The sequence below is a fragment of the Rousettus aegyptiacus genome, unplaced genomic scaffold (genome assembly GCF_014176215.1).
Source record: "Rousettus aegyptiacus isolate mRouAeg1 unplaced genomic scaffold, mRouAeg1.p scaffold_m13_p_4, whole genome shotgun sequence".
In the NCBI taxonomy this organism is placed as follows: domain Eukaryota; kingdom Metazoa; phylum Chordata; class Mammalia; order Chiroptera; family Pteropodidae; genus Rousettus; species Rousettus aegyptiacus.
Window position 1 is genome coordinate 129,003,125 of NW_023416307.1, and position 19,335 is coordinate 129,022,459.

At 48.7% G+C, this 19,335-nt stretch overlaps 2 protein-coding genes across 2 annotated transcripts in view; one reads left to right on the plus strand and one right to left on the minus strand.

Moving 5' to 3' along the window:
* Positions 1 to 1,177: 1,177 nt before the first annotated feature.
* Positions 1,178 to 17,875, minus strand: LOC107508492 (60S ribosomal protein L27-like). Its single transcript, XM_036219543.1, has 2 exons — positions 17,584 to 17,875; positions 1,178 to 1,604 (listed from the first exon to the last, which is right to left on the minus strand). The coding sequence occupies exon 2, from the start codon at positions 1,581 to 1,583 to the stop codon at positions 1,206 to 1,208; it is 378 nt and encodes a 125-aa protein (XP_036075436.1). The 5' UTR covers positions 1,584 to 1,604; positions 17,584 to 17,875; the 3' UTR covers positions 1,178 to 1,205.
* The window catches only part of KY (kyphoscoliosis peptidase), a 47,455-nt gene continuing 43,667 nt past the window's right edge, over positions 15,548 to 19,335 (plus strand). The window contains exons 1-4 of the mRNA XM_036219542.1: positions 15,548 to 15,570; positions 16,169 to 16,231; positions 16,490 to 16,731; positions 17,843 to 18,203. Of these exons, the coding sequence (XP_036075435.1) occupies positions 18,068 to 18,203 (136 nt within the window). The 5' untranslated portion in view covers positions 15,548 to 15,570; positions 16,169 to 16,231; positions 16,490 to 16,731; positions 17,843 to 18,067. The remainder of the gene's footprint in view (positions 15,571 to 16,168; positions 16,232 to 16,489; positions 16,732 to 17,842; positions 18,204 to 19,335) is intronic.

A 19,335-nucleotide genomic window follows, 5' to 3' on the forward strand; every position in this document is an offset into this window, starting at 1 on the left:
TGAAAAACAGGAAGAGAAAAAGGTGTGAAGTGGAGTCAGAAGAGAATCCTTTTTTAAGTGGAAGAAGCATGAACCAGAAGCCAATAGAGGTAGAGGTAGAGAAAGGAGGGTGGAAGGTGCTACCTGAGGGGACTGGCCCCCAGAAGGTCAGAGGTCATGTGTACCAACTGGGGTTCCTTTGAGAGTAAGAACAGAAAACCTGATCCACCCTGACCTGGGAAGCAGAGAATTTGTTGGCTCGTGTAACCGAACATTCCAAGGTAGTCTCACTTCCGGCACAACAGGATACAGGGCCTAAGCAGCATCACAGAATCTGGCTTCTCTTCCTCCCTCTCCCATCCTTGACTCATCTCTGTCAACCCCATTCTCAAGCAGATTTGCTTTTTTTAATTCTTTTTAAAAATTGACGTAATTCACTTACCATAAAATTTACCTTTTTAGAGTGTACGATCTCACTTTATAATTATTTTAACTATATTTATAAGGTTGTGCAACTATCACCACTATCTAATTCCAGAACATTTCCATCACCTCTCACCAAAAACATATACCCATTAGCAGTCACTCCCAATTTCCCCTCGCAGCCCCTGGCAACCACTAATTTACTCTCCTTCTTTACATTGCCCATTCTGGTTATTGAATATAAATGAAATCATAAAATATGTGGTCTTTTGTGTCTAGCTTCTTTCACTTACCAGAATTTTTTTACCCATGTTGTAGTATATATCTGTACTTTATTCTTTTTTTATGACTAAATAATATTCCATTGTATGGATCTACCACAGCTTATTTATCCATTCATCAACTAATGTCTACTTGACTTGTTCCAATGTTCTGACTATTATGAATAGGGTTGCTATGAACATCCATGTATAAGTTTTTTGTGTGAACATATGTTTTCAATTTGCTTGGGATTATACTTAGGAATGGAATTGCTGGATCATATGGCAACTCTATATAATTTACTTTTTAAGGAACTGCCGAACTGTTTTCCAAAGAAACTGCATCATTTTAATTCCCCACCAGCAATGTCTGAGGGCTCCAATTTCTCCACATCCTCACCAACACTTATTATTTTCTATGTTTTTGATTATAGCCATCCTAGTAGGTGTAAGTGGTACCTCACTGTAGTTTCGATTTACATTTTCTTTTTGTTTTTTAAATTTTTTATTTTTTGGACTTTTAATGACTGAAACAAAAAAGATCTAAAACTGCAGCTTCTGGAAGAACCATTTGTTCTTGCCGGTCTTGAACCTCTCCTCAAACTTGACCTTGGCTTCCTGTCCAGCCTTGCGTTGCAGAGCAGGATCTCTGAAGACGTCCTTGTTAACAACAGTTTTGTCCAAGTGATTGTAGTTATAAACTTTCACAAAAGACTTGATCTTTGACCTCTTGGCAATTTTCTTCTTGCCCATGGCAGCTGTCACCTTGAGGGGATAGTAATCATTTTCAGCCACCAGAGTATGGCCGCAGGGGCGATCTGAGGTGCCATCATCAATGTTCTTCACGATGACTGCTTTGTGTCCAGAGGAGTGTCTAGCCAGGATTGACACTATCTTCCCGGGTTTCATAAACTTGCCCATTTCAACAGCAACCACTGGGGCCTACAGCAGAAAGGAAAGCTTGATTTACATCTCCTTAATGACATATGACGTTGATCATCTTTTCACATGTTTATTGTTGATTGCGTATCTTCTTTGAAGAAATATATATTCAAATCCTTTGCCTATTATTTAATGGGGTTATCTTTTTATTATGGAATTGTAAGAATTATTTATATATTCTAGATTAAATTTCCTTATACAGTATATAATTTAAAAATATCTGTGAATTGTCTTTTTACTTTCTTTATTGTGTCCTTGACAACACAAATTTTGAGGAAGTCCAATTTATCTACCTTTTCTTTGATTGTTCATACTTTATGTGTCATATCTAAGAAACTAAACCCAATATCATAAAGATTTAAACCTATCTTTTCTTCCAAGAGTTTTATAGTTTTAGCTCTTACAGGTATGTCTATGACACATTAATTTTTATTTATGGTGTGAAGCAGGTATCTAACTTCATTTTTTTTTTCTTTTGCATGTAGATATCCAGTTGTCCCAGCACCAATTATGGAAAAGATTATTCTTCCCCATTTAATTGTCTTAACACCCTTGTCAAAAATCAATTGACCATAGCAGTATGGATTTATTTCTGAACTCTGAGTGATGAAATTAGGGCACACTTTTTTTATATATATACAGAGGAGATTTTGCAATCCTTGAAGAGATAGGAACATCATTTTAAAAAGTTATTTAAACACTCTACCCTACACACTTGTTTAAGGATTACTCAACTTGACAACCTGCCTATCATTGAAGGTCCCCAAGTGATGCGTCTGGCCAGCCCAGGTCATAATGCTCACTGTGCATGACTCCATGCTCCCCAGCTGCATCCATCCACACAGCTTCCCTTGGCTCGTAGCACTCTATTGCACAGATGAGGAAACAATGACTCAGCGAGATAGGGACAACCTCTCCGTTCGCAATATCCCACAAGTCATGAGAGTCAGAGAATGGCTCAAATTTTTTGTCTGATTTCCAGGGTATTGGGGCAACCCCTCAACAACCCCTGTGCAGAAAGCGTTTGTTCACTGCCCTCAGCGGACACTCACACGGCCTCTGTTTAAACACCCCCACACATGTGGGACTCCATGTTGTCCTTTTCCCATGTACATCTATTATTTTTATTATGAAAGATCTCAAACACACAGAAAAGTACTGTTGGTAACATAACAAACACCCATGTGCCCACCACTGGGAGTAAACAAAGGTTAACAATTTCCTGTTTGTTTCAGATCATTTTTCAAAGGAAGTCAATGATTACAGAGGTATTGATGATCTACATGAATCCCCCGGCAGTTCTTTGTCTCCACAGAGGAATCACTATCCTCACAAAGTGGCACATTTAGTCATCTTTTAAGCTCTTGTCACACACATATATATCTGTAAACAATACATCTCATTGTCTTGGATGTTTTAAAACTGTATCTAAGTGATGTCATACTATAATATACTTCCAACCCTCCTTTATTCATTCAGTTTTGAGTTGGAAGTGTTTTTCCATATGGTTTCAAGGTCTAGTTCGTCCGTGGTAACTGCAATACAGAATTCCAGTGTAGGAAGACACTACAATTTCTACAACCATCCCTGCCATGGACACTTCCCAGTTTGTAGTTTTACAAACCCTTCTGTAATAAACAACCTCGACATGATATGAGCTGGGTTTTGGGACATGCACATTTCATCTCTAGTAGATGTTACCGAATTGCTCTCTAAATGTATTATAGCAGTTTATTTTCCCACCAGACAGCTATTAGTAGGTCATTTGCCCACAGCAAATCATGGTGTTGCAGACTTCACTATGCTCTAATGTGAACAGTGGGAATTCATAGTTGTTCTCAGAAGCACCACCTCTTTCCACGGTGGACTCTTTAAGAAACTTCCTTACAATGATGAAACACGACCTCGTTTTCTTTGTTGGTCCTCACCCTACAAGCTCAAACTGGCTATCTAAGATCCTCCAGAGCATTTCTCCAAGTGGTCTTATCAAATCAGATATCCCTTGGTTAGCAACTTACTTTTTTTTTTACCCAAATGTAATATTATATGCAGAAGGGCTGTGTGTGGTTCGGAAAGGAGTATGTTCATATTGGAGGCAAACAACATACAAGACTGTGAATGAAAATAGCTCAGAGGACCTCAAAGATAAATTTGATTTCAGTTATCTAGTTGGTAATCGTTGAAAATCTTTTCTTGTGCTTGGATATTATTTGCCGGTCCCCAAATTCCAATCTTTTAACATGTACTCATTGTTTTTACTTAAGAACTTTGACCCAATTACCCGGTTATTTTAGTCCTCCAGAAACCATGGAACAATGACTCAAAAGCTTTATCATGACTGAAATACCGTGAGACCCATTAATAAGTACCATGAAGTGAGTCACAGTTAACTTGGGTCAGAACTGGTGTTATGCACAATACTTACGATACACACCACATGGGATCTGATCAATCAGATCAGATATCAGCCATACCGTGCCAACCAGCTGAATTGCAAAGGGGGCCCCCATCACTACTGCACTGCCAGACCCTTGCGTTACGTGGGCCATGAGCATCAGTGCTGGAGGAAGGGGTAGAGGAAGAAGCCGGGGTATCTCCGCAGCACAGTGTCTGACCAGAACCCCTCACGAAGAGGAGGGAAAGGACTGCTGCTCTGAACCCACGCTCTGCACCCCTGTGCACAGGCCACCTTCTTTTCATTACCTGCTACTTTGAAGATTGAGTGTTCCCGAGATGTAAGACAAATTCCTTTGTTGGTGAGGTGTAGGTGAAGGAGGTGGAGGTGATGGAAATAGTGATGGCAGAAGGGATGGAGCTGGTAGAGGTGGAGGTGGAATGGAGAAGGTGGCGGAGGTAGAGGTGAAAATGGAATGAAGGCGGTGAGCTCCATAGGAAAGGGGCAATAAGACGTGCTTTATTACTTATCGAGGCGATCACATCACAAGCTACATAAATGTCGAATCACTATGTTGTATACCTGAAACGAATATAACATTGTATGTCGACTACACTTTGATAAAAATATAAATTAAAATTTAAAAAATAATTTAGTAAGGAGCTAGTCCAAGGAAAAAGCAGAGCGCGCATTCACCTGTGTGGAAATCTACAGATGTGAGTGGCAGTCTACCTGAAGAGCTGTTATGTTCAATTAAAAAAAAGAAAAAATGATTTTATCATGAGAGTTAACTGGACACCACTCAGATAGAAAGCCATTCAGAAGGTGTGGAAAGCCGTCTTTGCTAAAAGCAGCTCTGGGATGTGTTCTTGGCTTGTCTTGAAGGTCAAGGAGACAGTGAACTCCTAATACCACCTCCTAGTTCTGCTTCCTGCTCTGGGCCAGCCCAGCTCCTGAGGGCCAAGGGCTGCCTGGCATCTCCCCTCCTGGCCGGCTCACATCAGGACAGCCTTTCTCAATCCTCGACTTCTTCCTCACACTGAGGTGCACAGCTGGGCAGGCAGAGAGACCATGGTTGTGGCCCTCATGGCTTCCTCCCACCCATGACCCAGCCAGGGTCACGAGAAGGAGCAGGTCAGAGCACCCTTAGAGTTCCTGGCACCTCCATCCGTAGGGTCCGGGCAGAGCTCTGATGCGGGCAGCTCCTTGCAAGGCCCTCCTCAGTGGCTGAAGCACAAAGTTTGCCGGCCACCACATTCGGAGCCAGGGAGTTCCCTTTCAGGATGTGCCACTAGGCGGATATGTCTGTGAAGCAGACCCATGGGTGTTCCACTGGATTTTCATATTGTCAAGTTGGGAATAATATATGTATATATGAGTCTCTACTTCCAGTGCCTGCTATTATTTGGTCTTTGAGCCTAGTTGCAGACACAGAGCTCCAAAAACCCTTGTAATTTCCTGGATGGTAGGAGGACAGGTGTTCTAATGAGGCGACTATTGCTGAGCTTCTAGACGGGGGCTGGTCACCAGAAAGACCAAGCATGATTTAGAAGCTTAGAACTTTCATTTCCACCCATCATCCTCCAGAGAGGGGAGAGGAGTTGGAAAATGAATTAATAATGAATCATGGCTATGTGATCAAGCCTCTATAAAAATCCAAAACATGGGGTTTGGAGAGCTTACAGGTTGGTGGACGTATCTACGTGCAGGAGAGGGGTGCACCCCAACTCCGCAGAAATAGAAGCTCCCACACATGGAACACTTCCAGACCTTACCTTGTACATCCCTGAATCTGTCTGTTCATCTGTACTCTTCAAAATACTCTTTGTAATAAATTAGCAATAGTAAGTAAACTGCTTTCTTGGGTTCTGTGAGCCATTCTAGCAAATTATTAAACTTGAGAAGAGAGTCATGGGAACCTCCAATTTGTAGTCAAGTCAGACAGAAGTGGTGGATAACCTGGGGACCTCCTACTTCTAATTGGTGTCTGAAGTCGGGGCCGGTCTCATAGGACTGAGCCCCTCGCCTGGGGGGCCTGCACTCACTCCAGGAGGTTAATGTCAGAGTTGCTTGGCGTGAAACCCCACATGCACATCTGGTGTCAGAAGTGTTGTAGGTGTGGTCGTAGTTTGAGAATAAGAAAACAGTGTGTGATCCTAGAACTGTGTCTGCGTATTTCTGAATACAATTTAACCATACTGATGTATATGTAGTTCGTTGTCTAATCTATTCTACATCTGACCAGAGGAGAGCCCAGCCCCTGGTGCCTTCACTTCATCTCCTAACGCTACCAGCCTTCACTGCCCACCAAGGTAGCACTTGCAACCGCTCCCACAGGAGGAGCCAGATTAACAACCTGGAAGTGCAGGAAAGCTAATGCCTTTTAGGGTGAACTTTCATCAGCAAGGAGTAACAGATCGGAAGGAGCAGAGAGATGAATTGTGCCCTTGGCATGTTGCTTGTCATCTCTGGACCTCATTTCCTCACCCCAAGGTGGAGTCAGTGATGACCCCTACCCTATTTAAGAGGATGAAATGAAAGAATACCCAGCACAGAGCCTGGGCCAGGGCAGGAGCTTCATAAATTAACATGTCATGTTACTTTTATTGCCTTGGCCCAGCCACTGAGTTCCCTCACCGTCACAGAGTGACTAGGACTGAATAGTAACCTCCAAGGTACCTCCCGGTCTGTCTATATGGGGTTACGCAGAGGGCCCCCAGCTCTTCCTGAAGGATCACTGCTTGATGAAACAAAAGATACAGGAAGCCCCTATATGAAGAAAGTTCCCTCAGAGCCCTCCCAGCCCTGGTCCCTGCCCACCCAGGGCCCACAGGGTGAGGAGAGAAGGGATCTACCCTAGCTTCTTCTGGTGCTGCATTTTCCACTGTGACTGGTGTGACCCCACAATAGAATCTCTGCGGGAGCCTGCTAGAAACACAGATCCCTGGCCTCCCCTTGACAAACCAGCATATCAGACCCTGGGAATGGCCTGGCACCTGAACTTGAATGTGCTCGCCAGTGATTCTGCTGCCTACTAACATCTGAGAACCATTGTCAGACCCTGGACCCAAGAGTGACTTATTCCTTCTGAATGTGCTGAGGCTGAAAGGACCTTGGCTCATGAGGCTTCTCCTTCTACTAAGAGCCTGACCAGAAGCATCCTTGTCTATCCACCCCGGCTCCAACCCCAGCTGCCCCAACATGCACCCCCTGCCCCATTCTCTTTATTTGTCTTCAGGAATATCTTTGCGTGTCTCTGTCTCTGTTTCTCTCCCTGACTCCCTCTCTTTCCATGCCCATCTTCCCTCGTCGCTCTCATTCTGTTTCTCTCTAGTGTCTCACTATCTCTGTCTGTCCCCACTCCCTCTCTCTCACACATCTTTCTCTGTCCTTTAATTGCTCTCTTTCCTCCTCTGTTTCTATTCTCTCTTTCTGTCTCTCTTTGTCTCTCTCTTGCTGTCTGTCCTATTTCTCTCCCCATATCTCCATCTTTCTGCCTCTCTGTCTCCCTATTTCTTACTTTCTGACTGTTTCTTTATCTCTGTCTTTCCTCTTACATATCTCTCTTTCTACTTTTCTATGGCTTTCTTTCTCTCTCTGTCCCTCGGTCCCTTTCTCTCTCTGTCTCTGCGTCTCTCTGTCTGGGTGTCTCTTTGTCTCTCTTTGCCTCCCGGTCCCTCGGCATTTTTCTCAGTGTTTTTGTCTCTGTCTCTCTCTGTCGCCTGTTCCTTTCTCTGTTTCTTTCCCGGTCTTCTCCCTCCCTGGAGGCCTCCAAGATGGAGGCCTGGAACAGATGGCTGTCAGGCTTTGGCCAGAGGCCCATGTCATCACAGAGGCTCTTCCCTCAGTAGCGGCCTTTCAGCGACCACCTGGAGAATATAAACTGTCCTGCCACAAACAGGCTGCCATCAGTCCTTTGATCCAGGGCCTGGCCCAGCCCTGGGCCCAGCCTGCCTTGGGTAACCCTGAGAGACCAAGCTCCTGTTTCATTTGCACAACAACCACTCCAGCCATCCCCTGCCTCAAGGTAGTGGGTAGGAGGAAGCTTACACCCAAGGGCAGCAGTAGGCCTCCACCTCGCCTCCCTCCCATACCAGGGGATGGGGAGACAGGAAGTCATGATGGTTGGAGTACCCTAAAGCCCTCGCCTGATTTCTCCCAGACTTGCAGGTGGGGCCAGAAGTGGCCTGTACTGCTGACCTGTGACCAGTCGTGCCCCACCTCAGTCTGCAGAGACCATCAGTGTCGAGTGAGAAGCCAGGGATCCCTGCCCATCTATTGCCCATCTTGTGTCCCAAGACAAGGCAACCCAAGGACAACCTCTGCACTGGCTGGGGGAAAGAAGGTAGATGTCACAGGACTGCTCATTTACTGTGTGTCATGCAGGTGGCCAGCTGCTGAATCCAGAACAGCTGCATTGAGCAGGAATTAATACGTCCATTGTTCAAATGAGAAAACCAAGGCACAGAGAAGTGACATGACTCCCCTAAGGTCCCCTAGCACCAACAGAAACCCACAGTGGCCTCATTACACACATGCACACACACAGACTTGCCTTAACGAAGCACCCGTCATGCACAGGAAGCAGGTTGCTCTAGGAAACACAGATGAATGGCACAGTCCCAGCAGCAGAGGTCCCACACACAAACGCAGGTGCACACGCCATGACCCCGGTGGTCCTGAGATGCCCTTGACAATGAGATCTGTGGTCGTGTCCCAGGTTCAGGGCAGTGGGTATGATTGCCACTAGGTAACACATGAGGAGACTGAGGCTCTGATGTGCCTGGCAATGCTGGGACTTGATTTTACTAATTCTTAGGTGGCCCTTTTAGGATGAAGATAAAAACACCCATCAGGGCCCTCTTCCCAAGACACAGCATAGGGGAGGCAGGAGATGCTCCGCTGGACTGAAGGGGCCTAGTGGGTGCCCAGACAGCAGAGAAGACCAGAACAGACCCTGCATGCATGTGCACGGCCTCCAAAGGAAAGGCCTTTGTTTTGCGGTTTTCACGAACCCAGAAGGCCCTCTGAGCCTAGGAGTTCTCCCTGTCCCCAGCTTCCTCCCTTTGTCCCTCCTGGTAGGAGGGAGGACAGGATGGCAGGATGCAGTGGGAGAAGGCCCGGCTCATGTTTCCATGTTTCCCCCCTCTTTTCCTGGCAGGGATTACACAGTGAGCAAGGAGGACAGCTGAGCTGGCAGGTGGGTGGCCTGGCCACACTGAGAAAGCTCGGGAGGAAGGACGGCTGAGGTAACTAGGGGCTAGAGCAGCGATTCTCTTCACACATGCCTCCCTTCCCAGCCACTCTGGGCCCCTATGTGCCCGTGGCTTCACTGCTTGTCCCAGCACCAATATCTGGGCGTCTGTGTTCTGGTTCCCCCAAACTCAGCTCTCCAGGGTAGGCAAAGGCAAAGCCAAATAGTTTCTCAACAGAAATTGACTGACTGCAAAGAATGGAAGACCCAGAAGTTTATAGGAAGCTACAGGGCTCAAGTGAATGAGACCTATTTAATTCTAGAATCTCCAATGAGTGCTGCCGCCCTCACCCAGCCTCCATCGCATCCCTCCTCCCACACGTTCTGCAGCTGTTAGAAGGCATCTGTCCGGTAAACTACAGGCTCTACTCCACTAGAGCCTTTGGTTTCTTGGGCCACCTAGCTAACCATTTGGGAATACTTGGGATGGAAGTTGTCAATCATTGGTCTTTAGACATTCATCAGAACAATGAGGGAACATTTTGGTGACATCAAACAATGAGAACTGGTTGTACATCCAAGAAGTGCCAAGAATGATGTGTTTTCAAAAAACCACACATCCTTGGTGCCAGAGGGGCCTCATGGACCCTGGGCTGAAGCCCTAACAGATGGGGGGTAAAGCTGAGGTCTTCCTTGGGGCTCTGCTGGATCTTCCAAGCCCACCCCCCACTCCAGGAAGATATCTGGGACCAGAAAAGCAAAGCAAAGCAAAGCTGGACATTGAACTAGCTGTGTGAATGTCTGTAGATCTGGCCTGAGGGTTCTTGCTGCATCCTTGAAGAGAGAGTCCAGGGCCAGGAGGACCCTGGATCTGCTGAGGCCACCAAAGGATGCTCCAATTCCATGTCAACCAGAGATGACCTGGCATCAAACTCCAACAGCTGTGCATTACCCTGACAACCTCATTTGCACTGGGCACTCCAGGAGCCAATCGATTTTGTGGTTTCTATCCACATACACCTTTATGTAACACTGTCTAGAATTTAACTGTCAAATAGCACGCTTTTCAATTGTCCAGGACCTGTTAACTTCAAGCTCTCATTCTGATTCTTCGTATTAGCAGGCATATTTGACATAGCCCTGCTCCTCACATTTACTCATGTTGAACAGGTGCCCTATCTGAGCCCCAGTTCCTCATCTCTAGAATGCAAGCAACCACCTCAAAAGGTTGAGATAATTAAGACTAGTGAAAGCAGCTAACACAGGGTCCGGCATGGAGTGTATAACCAATACCTTTTTTTCCTTCCTTCCTTCCTTCCTTCCTTCCTTCCTTCCTTCCTTCTTTCCTTCCTTCCTTCCTTCCTTCCTTCCTTCCTTCCTTCCCTTCCTTTATTGTATTTTCCCCCAAAACAGAGTCTAAGTATCTTAGCTGACTCTCCTTCAACCCCCTCGCTTTCAGCCATTATCTTGCTGTTGCTCCTCTCAAGACTCTTTGATTCTACTGTTTCCTTCCTAAGTGAATCTGCAGTTTCTAGGTTGACTACGAGAGAGACTCATTTATGTCTGTGTCCCCACAACACCAAATACAAGGCCTGGAACATCGTCTGGTTCTGGATAGAATGAAGGAATTGGTAATTGAATGGGAATGGGAGACAAATGGATAGATAGATGAATGAGTGGATAGATGGAACATGTTAGAGAGAAGGGATAGATGGATATGGTTGGCAGATGAATTGAAGAGTGATGTACAGGTGGGGATAGAGGGATGGGTGAACAAAGGGCCAAGTGAGATGGATGGATGACAGTGTGGATAGACTGAGTGAATAGATTGATATGAAACAGTATGTGAGAGGGCGGATTGCTGGATGGATGAACAGATGGACAAAGGCACATGCCATGATTGGCTTTGGACTGAGGCAGGGAGGGACAAGGATCTCGCTTCAATGCTTTCATCTCAAACCAGTGTTTTTACTCTGTGTCCTTCTGCTCTCAAACTATAAAGATGGAGCAGGGGAAGAAAGGAGCAACTGAAAGCAGGAATGACTGGGTACCATCCGTCTTCATCCCAGCTTTGCCAAGCCCTCACTTAGTGAGCACTGTCCCAGGCTCCAAGCATCACAATACTCAGAACAACAGGATTGGAGAAAGCACTGAGAGCGCACTTGAGCCTCCCTGGCCATTTCGACCACTCCTGCCCTTGGAAGATGCCATCCAGAAGACAACATCTGACCATCTTAGCAAAGCTTTGACCGTCCTCATGCTCAACATCAAAGGCTGGAAACCTGCCAATTTCACTTCCCGCTCTGCCTGTCCCAGAGAACAAGCTTGCATGCTGGCCATGCCGGGTTCAGCTGAGTTGCTTCTGTGCTGCCCTCACTAAGCCCACTGCTGTTGAGAACAGCAAGCGTGCCGTCCTCACCGCCTCATTCTAGGGATGGAGTTCCTGACACAGAGTTGGCATAGAAAAAATGCTTGAGGTTAAATAAAATCGAAAATGGAAAATGTGTGTTGGACCCAACTGAACATCATTTGGGAGAAAGCGAAATATCTTGGAAATCAATGGCCCACCTTGATCTGGGACACAGCTTGAACCCCACCTCCACCACTTCCTAGCTGTGTGACCTGGCACAAGTGTTTGCACCCCTTCGAACCTCTATTTCCTCATCTATGTAATCGAGATAATAGTTGATACCACTCAACTATCTCCTGAGACTGTGAGGATCACACCACAAACAGGCTTTACGCTTGGTCCTTCTGAGGATCCCCACACACACACACACACACATCCTGGGAACCTTGATAGCCGAGCCCCAATGCCAAACATCTCCACCTGAAGGACAGAGCGGGGCCTGTGCAGGGAGGACCAGCAGGCCACGGGAGGTGAGGATGCTCCACTTTCAGGTTTCTCTAACTGGGGCTGTGCTGATCATTCTGACCTCAATCTTTCTCTGTGAATTATGGAACAAGAGTTCTCTGAAAACAAGGCATGTGCAAAAGTTCCAGTGCCCTCCTCCTCATCTTACCCTTCCCAGCTTCGTAAGGACCATGGCTTATTAGCTGTTCCCATCCAGTTCTCTGTGTCCTGTGCCTGCACACGTGAGACTAAAAATATCCATGGCTCCTATTAGAGGCTCTGCTCCAAGAGCAGGCAAGTCTGCACTGACACTAAAAACTGGCTCCCTGTGCCACCTGGGATCCTGGCCACTGGGCCTGTCCTGCTTGGTGCAGATGAAAGCCAACGCCCTCCTGATAGACACTAGGGGTCTTACAGTCATGATCAAAAGGCAGTTCTGAGTTCATTTGTATTTTGGCTCAGACACTCCAAAGCCATTTTCTGTGGCCCTCCTCACCACCTCATTTGACAACCTCCTAAGACCCAGGCGTGAGGGATCTCTCCAAGGGCACATGCATCACTCAGAGCACTGCCTCGGTCACTGGAAGTGGCCCGCCCAAAACTCAGCCTGCTCCTGGAAAACATATCTGTGCCCTTTTTCACCAAAACATGCAGCACGACAAGTGTGTCAGGCTTACTGCCAGGACGGAGCCAGTGTCGACTCACTGGGAAAACGGTATGAACCGATTTCTTGGTCCTCCACTCCTTTGTCAACAAAATAGGCATAAAGGCAACAGCCCAGCCTTGGGCTGTCTTGAGGACCACATGAGTTCCTGGAAGTAAAAATGCAGAACTCTGTATGGAAGTGGTGACTGCCAGAGAATGGACTGTGAAGCATGGCAGCGGGCGAGAAGTCTCCTTGTGTGCATCAGAGAAGCGGATCGAGGAATATGCAAGGGGCGCTTCGATAGCTGCAATAAACACTTGGCGAAGCTAAAGAGGTAATCTCTCCATGGGCTTTCATGTGCCACTGGATACCTCTCTTGGCATGGCCTGAGATATTCTGGAAGTGGTGGTGAGAGACAAATTGATTTTCATCATCTCCATCCACAGGAAAAGGCCAAGAATGCCACAGAGCATAAAGACTCCAAAATTCAAACTACCTGGAATTTGGAACATGGTGCTTCCCATATGTGCACATCCTTATATGCAAGAAGAGGGGGACTGAAATAAGCTATGGACAGAAAAATAAGAAAATTCAATGAAGGCGTCACAGACAGAAACACTAAAACAGGGACTAGCTGATGGGCAAGCAGGGAGAGACAAACCAGAAAGGCTGAGAACAGAAATCGTATTTAACAGAAAAATCACAGTTCAGGGCTCCTGACTGGGGTGCGGTGGGGGGACGACTTCATGGCACTGACTGAGCAGCGCTGTCGAAGCCAAGCTCTCCCCAAATTTGTGCTCCAGATGGTTCTGTCGGCAGCGGGGGAAGGTGCCTTTAGAGCAGCTTGTCCTCATTTAACCTCCTGCTCCTCCATTCCCTGAAGCCTGAGAGAAAGGCAGAGACAAGCAAACACCACAAATCTGTGGAAGGCTGTCATACCTCCAGGCGAAAGAGAGAAGTCTTGGCTGGCTGGGAGCATTCATTCTGTCCAATTTAATTCAACCATTTATTGAGCACCCCCTGTGCGCAGCACACATAGGAGGTAGAGTGTGCCGGCGGAAGGAGGGGGCCTCAGGAATGAGGCAGACCACTACCTGGGCCTCAAAGAGCTCAGCGGGGTCCAAGGTAGCTCGGAAGAGTAACCTTTTTTCTTTAACTAACGTTTAAGTGTTTATGCCATAAATTTATGTAAAAATTATTGTTCAATCTCAGTGGTAATAAAAAATGAAAATTTGAAAGAGTTACTATGTATCAATTATATTGCAGCAAAGGTTTCTGTAATAATAGTAGTCAATGATTGTGACGGTATATGGGAAGTTTGACATACAGAGCTAGTGAGATTGTAAACGGGCACAATCATTCTGGAAAGTAACTTGACAGGATATCTCAAGCCTTAAAATAGTTATGTGTGTGTGTGTGTGTGTGTGTGTGTGTGTGTGTGTGTGTGTGTGTGTGTACAAGCACACACACATTTATTTTATATGTTCTAGTAACTCTATATAATAGTAGAAGGAAATGCTAAATAACAGAGAGCTGGCATTCTCTAGGAGCTCCAGGAAGGCTTTAGGGCAGAGGTGTGGGCAGTGTCGGGCCTTGAAGGATAGCTACACTATACTTGCCAAGAAGGTCCAACAAGGCTTTCTAGGAATTGGCGGCAGCAATAACAAAGGCTCAGAAGTGGAAATGAGTCAAGCCAGGCTGTTCAAGGCTCCATGAGAAATCTACGCCAGCTGTTGAAAAGGTTTCTGGGAAAGGTGGCTGGTCCCTCATGTAACGGTTTATCCATCTCAGGGGAAGGGAGAGCCTTGAGAGACAGGGACTTGGTCCCATTCTTGGTGCGCATCTTCTACTTCACCAATGGAGAAAGGCATGTCATGTCTACAGATTGCCTACTGAAAGCCTTTCACGTCTTGGCTTACCTATTATATCTCTATGGAGCAGAGAGAAACTTGCCTCTTGGGACTTCTAGAGAGATAAAAGAGTTATTGCTGGTGGTCCCTGAGGAACTCCTGTTTCTGAGAAAAAGCACTTATGAGAGTCAGAACATACCCCTCTCTGGCCAAGGACTCATCTGCCAGGAGTAAGCCTCTCCCTGTTACCCACTGCCCGTCTCCAAGATACAAAGTCAGCAAACTCAGGGCTCAGAACTGGTCAGACCAGTGACGAATCCCACCTGCAAGCAAAGTCATGGAGGTAGTGTGGGTGACAGCTGGACACGCCTGAGCATTCTGTGTGATGGAGGATAAAGGCGATGGTACAGCCCCCTGAGCATTCTGTGTGATGGAGGATAAAGGCGATGGTACAGCCCTTTTGACTGCTGCCTTTTGGGGTCCTGAAATTTCCAACTCATTTTGATCAGAATAATTAAGATTCTGCCCAAGGAAGAGGATATCCCCTGGTTTGTCAGATACTAAGACGAGGATGTAGATTAATTAGGTCAAAATACAGAGATTCTTGAACTCCATGTTGTTCAAGATGGTGGCAAGATGGAGGGGCTACTGTGCTGAGCAAAGCCTAGAAGTGGAGAGGCCACATGTGTTTGGGGAGTTGCGGACATGGCTGTGGCGGCGGCATGTGTGGGTTGTCAGGGAAAGAAGAACAGATGTTTCTGTAGAAGCAGGCTGGACTCAGGATGTGAATCACTGGCTGAGGATCTGTTCTTTGTCCCACTGGTTGTGGGAACGACTGGAGGGGGGTTTTAAGCAGAAGGGATAAACCTTCTGAATGACGACTCATGGCCTCGGTCCTCCTTCCTGCTCCTCCTCCCCCTTCCAGACATATCCAAATGCCCTCAGCCACATCGCCTTCCTTGTGGTGTTCCCCTCTCGGGTCATATGGATGAAGGGAAGGGTCAGCAGAGGCCAGGGATCGGGGCAGGTAGGGAGTGTGATGAGCATGTCACCTTTCTGCCCATGTAAGAAGCAGCTCAGCCCAGGAAGCCTGCTGCTGGACTGAGGTCCTGGGGTCGGGGAAGCCTTGGGGAGTGGGTCCCGGTTCTAGGAAGCACTGGGATCCAGGAACAGCAGCCTCTACCAGAGCCGGTGCAGCAACTCTGCCCCTATTTTATAGGTTTCCTCCAAAATAGTGTTCTCATTGTATTTTTGTCCCCCAGAGATGTAGGCCAACATTTGGACACAACTGGGAAGTGGGGGCTACTGGCATCTAGTGTGTAGATCCCAGGGATGTTGCTAAATATCCTACAATGCACGGGACATCTCCCTAAACAAAGAGTGCTCTGGCCCCAACTGTCCATAGTGCCACAGATGAGAAGCCCTGCTCTAAAGGATCTGTTTCTAGGCATCCTCTGGTTGGCACACCCCCGGGTCATCATCTCCTCCAGGGACAGCTCTGGGAGGGGGAACTATGGTGAGCAAGCTTCTAAGAGAGACACTCTGAAGCGGGAGCGTAAGGGTGGGGAAATGGAAACACAAATTTCAGGTAAAGGAGCTTCAGCCTTCCCGCCCTCCCCACTCAGCCCCATCTAGTAAGAAGAAGTGCTACACAGGAGCTTCTGTGGAGATTTTCACCCTGGAAGGAGGTAAGCCACAACGTCCTAGGTCAGATGGGTGTATGCTGGGACCAGAGAGCTGTCTAAGCAATCTCCAAGACCCCAGAAGCTTTGAATAGTCCATAGTTCCTACTTCCTCTAGAGAGCAGCCAGGCTTAGCTAGCCTCCCAGTTGTGACTGTGTATACACACACACACACACACACACACACACACACACACTGCAGGAGAGGACTCACCACATGAGGAAACCTGCCTTAAGAGTCACCCACCTCCACTGGTCCCTCAGCTCAACTCTCTAGGGACTGCGGTTCAATACTTTTGGAAGCCAGTGACTTCTCCTTTCATCGGATGCCCAGTGGGCAAGGGGTCGGTGGTGATGCAATGAGGAAGCCGCCTTCACAGGCAGCCAGCCTGCGAGCCGCCGTCAGCAGGGAAGGATCTTCAGAGCCTGAGAGTACAGCTGTGTGACCCCCAGCTCCATCACTGACTTGTCACTTTACCTGTCCCTTTCCTCACCCTGAAAATGAGGTAAGAATGACAGCTACCATTTGGAGACCGCTTACTATGCACCACGCACCTCCTGTGCACGTCATTCTCACAACATCCTGTGAGAATTTGTATTATGCTCATGACATGTGTGAGAACATGGCAGGGAGATGGCTTGTCCAAGGTCACATGGGCAGCAAGTGGTGTAGCTGAGACAGGAACCCAGGTCTATACAATACCGTCTGCCTCCAAGGGGGAGGAAGGAGCTCTCAGGGCCCATGCTGCAAGGTGGGGTCATGACGCTCAAAGTGGGGAGGTTTTTAGAACCAAGGCCTCCATGTGCTCAGCATTTATTAATGGTGGAAACTCAAGTTGGGAGACTGGCTCAGGCAGGGTGGGCCCACTGTGCCAAGGGCTACCAGGCAGATGCTGCTGTAAACACTCCTGAGACCTAGAGCCAAAGGCCCTGCTGCTGTTGGCTGGGCAGGCCAGGCCCTGCTAAAAATAGATGGGCTCTCAGGTCCAGCTCCCTGACCACAGCAGGCAGGCTGCGCCCTGAGCCCCAGCCACCCCCTGTCACCCTCCCCCCTTGCTCACCAGGCAGGAGCCAGGCTTCTAGAAGGAACAGAGATGTTAAGACTTCCACTTCAAGCCAGAGAGAACTGTTAAGTTGATGCCCAGTAGGCATGTTCCAAGTTCTGGTGGGGCCATAATGGGGGGAGAGGGTCTGATCCCAATACCCCATCTATCTCCCTCAGGGAGGAAGCTGTAAACCTCCAAAACCCACCCAGGGAAGGAATGTAGCTAAGGCCAAAACTCAGCCAATTTCTCCACACTTGGCAATATAATCTGGCGCCCGCTTGCTGTGTTTTTCCTTTTCCCGATCTGACTCACTTGTTGTCAGCTCTGCGTGATTCTGTATTTACCGTGGCTTTCAGAGGTCTGCTTCGGGCCCCCTGGGGTGAACCATCCCTCACCCCGGAGACTGTGGGGTTGAGGCGCGCGGGGCCAGCAGTCCTGGAGCCCGGGACCGGCGCTTTCAGCACAGGGGGCGGCAGGCAGGGACGCGGGGCAGGAGGCTCTGGGGCTGGTGGCCTCTGCCTGCAGTGGCCTCAGTGCAGGTCTGGGCTCAGCCGGGGATTTCCTTTCAAAGGTGACTTAGAGCCACTTCATTAGGGGAGCGCACTCCCGGGCGGGCCCTAATGGCGTGTTTGGCAGAGTCAGCGAAACGCCGCGCGCAGCGGCTCGGCGGCGGGGGAGCGCCCTCTCCCGCGCCCTCGCCGTCTCCCGCGCCGAGCAGCGGCGCGCACGGGGCCATTTGCAGCGCAGGCAGCCTCGGAAGCGGCCGCGGCGCGCGGGCGGGGAGCGAGGTGACACCATGGAGCTGAAGAAGGATAACAACGCCGTGGCCATCGACATGCTGCTGATCGTGCACTCGGAGAAGCGGCGCGCTGCGCAGGGCACGCACTCGGACCTGCAGGCGGACCCGGGCGCGCTGCCGCAGCGCAGAGGAGGTAAAGCGCGCCCGGCCCGACCCCCGGCGGCCCCCCGCACCTTGGCCTCCTCGCCTCAGTGCTGGCCTGCCGGGGGGCGCCCCACGCGCCCCCGAACGAGGTCAGCGACACCAGCCCTCTCCCCATGGCTGCCTGCGCCTCCACGCTGTGGCTCTGGCGTCCCTTGGCAACGCGCAGCCCCGTGATTGCCCCGGGTTGACTCCCTGCGCAGGCCTGTGGGTGCTTCTGTCACTCCCGGCAGCCTGTTTCCTGCAGCCACTATCTGAAAGGTGCAGATGAGGGTTGGAAGATGCCCTGAAAGGAGGGGGCCAGAGCCTCAGGCCTGACCCCTGGGTGGCGGAAGCCTGCTCCCCACATGGCACGCGCAGAGTGCAGGGGACCCAGGGGAATCTGTGTGCTGAGTCAGACTTGAAGATGGGGATCTCCCTTGGTGTCCTTGCGCAAGTCGTGTTCTCAGTTTCCCTTTCTTGAGCCCCCTCCACCCCTCCTACAGAAGGCATAAAAGATATAAAGGGCACACTGGCATGGGTTGGATGAGGTTTGAAATCTGCTCTCCCCACCCTTAATTTATCTATTAATTCTCCTTTCCTACGGACTTTTTGAGGAAGGGTAAACTGGAAAGATAAAGTAACTGTTTATAGCATGATGTGGAAAGCAGGTCTTAGGCCCTTGCATTCTTCAGAGGAGAGGACACAACGTGAAGAGGGTACAGATAGATAATAATGGAGATTAAAAAGCCCCTTAGAAGTCTGGGAACCTCCTGTTTGGGGGTCTAGGAGAAAGCCCTCAGGAGCCCTGGCGGAGTGGTCTCCGTGCACATTAGGGCGACTGCGCCTATGCCTTGGGAATAACGCTCGACAGCCTATGCAGTGAAATTACTTCTGCCTCCCGTCTCCACTCCAGCCTCGGAGCTCCTCGGATCGTCCAAAGCCCTTCTGTTCCCAGAGCCCCTGTGCACATTCCACCTGCCTACCGAAGCCATGGTGCCACGGACGGCCTTGCCTCCACCTGCCACGCAGGCTGGAGCTGCCCTGCAATTCCTGGTGACCCCTTGGGGAAGCAGGCAGGGGAAAGAAATAGATTCTGAAGAGCTGAGAATGTTGACGGGTACTTCAGTTTGGGGAGGAATTTG